Genomic DNA, 5041 nt, shown 5'->3' with positions numbered 1-5041 from the left:
CTCATCTCCCATCCCCTTTTTAAAAGCCAGTTGCGCTCGCGCCATAGCGGGTTCGCTATTTACATGGCGGAATGAAATTTTTAAAAAATGTTTGTGTGTTATAAGCAAAGTGTACGCGCGTTGTGCTCCCGCTTAGGCGCATATTACTAACGCGCTCTTAAATAACAAAGAAAAAATATATATTGTGCCAGACTTTAGACCAGGTTTGAATTGGTCTATGGCGCAGTCTATTTTCAGTTCCTCAAAATAGCAACGCGCCAACAATGCTCCTAAACACACCTCTTTTTTTTAGACCAGATTCACAAATGGGCGCAAATGCATTTGCTATTTAAACCACTCGGCGCAGGACGGGAAAATGAGAACTGCGTCGGGCTGAAACTAGCAAAAACACTTGCGCCGCATTGCGCCGGGTGTATGATAGGGCCCAAGGTCACAGTTCACTAATTTACTCACTTAACCAAATGTGTTAAAGTCATTTTATGTCTTGCAAGAAACTCGTGAAATCTGAACAGGCAAAAAATTTTTATAAAACAAAATAAATAAAAATAAGGGAAGCGTAATGCATCTTTTAAACAAATTAGTGGCTTTGTGGCTTCACATCTCTCTGTAAAACTAGGCTACTGCATGTCATAACCTTTTATACACACACACCCATGTGATTCATGGATATATTTATGTTAGCGGTACCCATTGACTGTCTTGTGACAGTCTTGCGCTTATATATATATATATATATGAGGCCATGGTTTCGCTTCCGTGTAAATATAATGCCTAATGTCACACCACAGCTAGTTTCGCTTTCCCGTCTGTTTGATCAAATAAGCTCTTCAACATATTCGATTCGGATACATACAGCTCGCAGACGCCTCACACACATTTCTTAACATTCGGTAAGATCTTTTTAATTACTTTAATAGTGTTTCTACTTAAACACATTCAACATTTGATAGCGGAGGAATTATGAATTTGTTTATGCTGTTGTTGTTTTGAATAAAGTTCCGTGCCTGCCAACGTGCTGCATATCATTATCGTGACAGTGACTTTATTGAGATTTTACTGTAATATCACGAAATAACATGTTTTTATATAATGCATATAATGATTTGATAAAATTTCATATAATACGTTGATATTACAAAATATTTTTATACATGATATAATTCACATAATAAACTGTGAAATAATGACAATATCTCAATAATCAATAAATATTATTTATTATGATTTTACAGAAAGTAGAAACCAAAATATTGCTGCGTGTTAGTGACGTAACAACTTTGTCAACATGGGAGTCCTAGGACTGAGGACCTTCATTGAGAGTAGCAACAGAAATGATTTAAGAAGCTGGGCTTTTAGAGACAATCGACTAATAATCGATGGATGTAACTTATACTACACCCTGTACTTTGACTGCAATTTGGATCAGATGCATGGAGGAGACTATGATGCCTTTGAAGAGGTGATCATACGGTTCTTTGAGAACCTCAGAGACTGTGACATTCACCCTTACGTTGTACTTGACGGCGGCGCTGACCACACTGACAAAAAATGGGACACTCTTAGAAAACGAAAACAGGAGAAAATAAGAGCGGCCTCTGCCTTGTCAGCAGGGAAAAGAGCCAAGGTCCTTCCTATTCTCATCAAAAATGTCTTCAGACAGCTGCTTCACAAGCTCAAGGTACCGCTGATTCAGTGTCTCGAAGAGGCTGATTGGGAAATCGCTGCTTTGGCGAAAGAATGGAATTGTCCAGTTTTGTCTAATGACAGTGACTTCTATGTATTCAACCTCACGGCGGGATTGCTGCCAATCACACATTTCCTATGGAAAAACATGAAAGTGAACAGACGCACAAACAAAAAATTCATCCAAGCCAAACACTTTACAGTGGGAAAATTCTGTGAATCCTTCAGAATGAACCCTGAGCTTCTCCCAATCCTTGCTACCATCTTGGGTAATGATTATGTGAAGCTGCAAAATATCAAAAGCCTGGATTGGGAGAAATACTCAGTGCCTGACACGGAGCATGCCCAGATTCACGGTTTGCTCAACTGGTTATCCCAGTTCCCAGGGCCAGATGCAGCTGTAAGTGCTTTGCTGAAACTAACACGCAACAATGAAAAACCCCTCGTCCAAGAAGCACTTTCCAAGGGAATCCAAGAGTACAAGCTCATCTCTGGCTATCTTGCCCAGTTCTTCCACTCAAAGACGATTCCACGGACAGCTTCTACAGGTCCATTGCAAGTTCTGCCTAAATGGACCTTGAGGCTCCTACTTGAGGGAAAGATAAGCTCCTCCATTATCGATGCACTGGTACATCAAAGGGTTTCCTTGACAATCCAGGTTGAAGATTTCCAACTCCCCTGTAGCAGTGAAACCTCTCGTCCCATACGCCAAGTGATTTACGGGTTACTGTTGTTGGGAGAACAACACACTGCAGATAAACTAGAGTTAGCCATTAAAACATTCACTGGCAGAAGCAAGCATTATGTAGAGGAATATGGCAGACAACAATCAAAACTAAGCAGTCAGAAAGTTGAAGCCATAAAGACCAGGGTGATGGAAGGACTTCAACTGGAAACATTATGGAAGGTAATAAAGATGCCTTAGCTCTCTTTTGAAGTGAAATGAAATTGTTTGTTTTACAGTATTTGTCATTCTAATGTTTCTAGGAACCACACAACGTGCGACTTCAGGTGCTCCTGGACACTTTGTGTGTGTCGTCAGAGATTTTAAGAGAGATCCAACCTGCTCTACAGCTGCAACTTTTCGTGACCCATTACTGGCTAGTAAACGCACAGCCTCCGCCGTCTCAAGTGCATCTTTGGGGGCTGCTGCTGGGAATGGTCTATGGACAGTTCAGCAGTACACCTCAAACACAAAGAGGTATTGAAGTTATCATACATCATTATTTTGTTGTTAGCAGAAGACTTTCCTTATAGCATGCAATAAATTAATAAAACAACCTCAGGCACATGCAGTGCATGCCACCATTGTCACGTAATTGTGAGCAAATGATTACCTAAATGGCAAAAATGTTGCTGAGGTACGTACAGTAACAAAGTGTAAATACATGTTATTTTTTGGTTTGGGGAATTAGACATGCTGTTGAAAATTAAGAAACTACAAACTGGTCGAAAAAGGATCTCTCTGGAGCATGAAACGGCTCATCTATACAGCCAGTGGCAGTCCTGCCTGATGTGGAGTCTCTGTCTCAATCGTTTACTGTGTTTTCCCGTATCTGAACCAGAGGTTGCACGGTACAACATCCATTTATTACTCATAAACCATCTTGAAAGCTTTCACTGACTATTTGATAATAATTAGCATTTTGATTTGCATCGTTAACAATACTGCTTCCTGGTTGTAACTTCCCAAATGTAATTTAAAATGCTTGAAAATATAATGTATGATTCTAGTTTTAGTTTAATATATATATATATATATATACACAGTATATACACACATTAATATTCAAATGACAAAAGACTTTTAAATTCACAAATAAAAGTTATTTTTAACTTTCTATTCTTCAAAGAAACCATGATAAATATTTATCATGGTTTCCACAAAAATATTAAGCAGCACAACTGTTTTCAACATTGATAATAATATGAAAAGGTACCAAATCATCATATTAGAATGATTTCTAAAGATTTCTAAATTTACATTTAAAAAGTGTCCACAGGTGTTGTTGCACATGAATACTAAATGGGTTATTCTGGTGTTGTGTTTAGTTTGTACCGTGGAAAACTGGTGCACCAGGTTGTCGAAGAGCTCAGGAGAGGAATCACTCTGCCCTCTCTGCTGGTGAAGGGCTCAAGCACCGAGCGGCTCTTCAAACAGCTGAAGGATGCAGTTGTGAGCTTGGTGGGTGAAGACTTCATCAAGAAAATGAGAACCGGGCTCAAGCACAGAGCTGCTGGGAAAACACAGAAAGACTACAGCGGCCAGAATCCGCCTATAGATGAACTGAGCAGTTGCTTTGAACACCTGATGTGTGAGGATATTGATGACTGTGAAGATGATGATGACGACAATGATCTCAATGGGAAAAGGAGGAAGAGTAAAGCCAAGGATCACAAGACTGAAAATCCTGATGTTTCCTACACCATCCGTACCAGACACAAAGCTAAAGCTCGCAATGCTGATCATCCCTCTAAAAAATACACCAGGGGATGCTTCGATTAGCTCTTAAAGGGGTCCTATTATGCTCTTTTACAATGTCTTGAATTTGTTTTGGGGGTGTACTAGAACATGCTCTCATGCTTGGTGTAAGTTTGAAGATCTTTTTTATGCCCAAACATACACACTACACACTGACTAAAATTCAAAATGTGAAAAAGCATAACAGGAACCCTTTAAAGGACTTCTGAAAACAACAACAAAAAGAAACATGTTTTGCACCGGAAATGAGGCAATGACGCAAGACATGCTTCCAGAAAACCAGAATTTAAAAATAAATTACAGCTTGTCTACTGTATATCATAATCACATCATGTACAGTCTTGTTTGTGCCATCCTGTATTATTTATTGATAATCACTGCCTGATTCAAGCAAAAAATCATTATATTTATTTTAAGGTGTTGGACTTTGGGAATTTGATGAATTAGACTATGGTTGTCAATGCAAATTCACCCTATTCAGCAAAGTATTTTAAGTAACATGAGATTTTTAATTTTATTAAAAATGAATTGTGTATTAAATGTGTATTAAAATTAAAATATTTTTCTATTTTAATCTTTATTTTGTGTGTAAATAACAGATTTCTATATCACTGCATAACATATTAATAACTGTAACTACAATAGCCAGCATTACCCACAAGAATACACTATACTTAAAAAAAAGTGATATATATTACATTTAAAGGGGACATAACACACACAGTTTCACCCAACCTCATGTTAATCTTGAGTACCTATAGAGTCCTACTGCATCCTTCATATCTCCAAAAAGTCTTTAGTTTTATCATATTTATAAAAGAAAGATACAGCTTTACTATTCTCTCCGGAACCAGCCGAACACCTGGAGGCGCGTCG

General features: G+C 38.3%; 1 protein-coding gene across 1 annotated transcript; it reads left to right on the top strand.

Moving 5' to 3' along the window:
- The first annotated feature begins 808 nt into the window (after window positions 1-808).
- aste1a (asteroid homolog 1a) lies at window positions 809-4234 on the top strand. The gene is made up of 5 exons (XM_016292474.1): window positions 809-890; window positions 1233-2590; window positions 2671-2884; window positions 3099-3258; window positions 3736-4234. Exons 2-5 carry the CDS (start codon window positions 1286-1288, stop codon window positions 4187-4189), a joined length of 2133 nt encoding a protein of 710 aa, XP_016147960.1. The 5' UTR covers window positions 809-890; window positions 1233-1285; the 3' UTR covers window positions 4190-4234.
- The last annotated feature ends 807 nt before the right edge of the window (window positions 4235-5041 follow it).

Source organism: Sinocyclocheilus grahami, unplaced genomic scaffold (assembly GCF_001515645.1).
Source record: "Sinocyclocheilus grahami isolate Dianchi unplaced genomic scaffold, SAMN03320097.WGS_v1.1 scaffold285.1, whole genome shotgun sequence".
NCBI classification, from domain to species: Eukaryota; Metazoa; Chordata; class Actinopteri; order Cypriniformes; family Cyprinidae; genus Sinocyclocheilus; species Sinocyclocheilus grahami.
Note: the sequence above shows the minus strand (reverse complement) of the source record. Positions and strands in the feature narration are given on the sequence as shown.

Excerpts from the sequence above, each read along its gene's own strand:
- aste1a (XM_016292474.1), top strand. The coding sequence starts at position 1,286 with ATGGGAGTCCTAGGACTGAGGACCTTCATTGAGAGTAGCAACAGAAAT. Across the intron at positions 2,591-2,670 it reads AACTGGAAACATTATGGAAG|GAACCACACAACGTGCGACT; the intron begins GTAATAAAGATG and ends TAATGTTTCTAG. Across the intron at positions 2,885-3,098 it reads TACACCTCAAACACAAAGAG|ACATGCTGTTGAAAATTAAG; the intron begins GTATTGAAGTTA and ends TTGGGGAATTAG.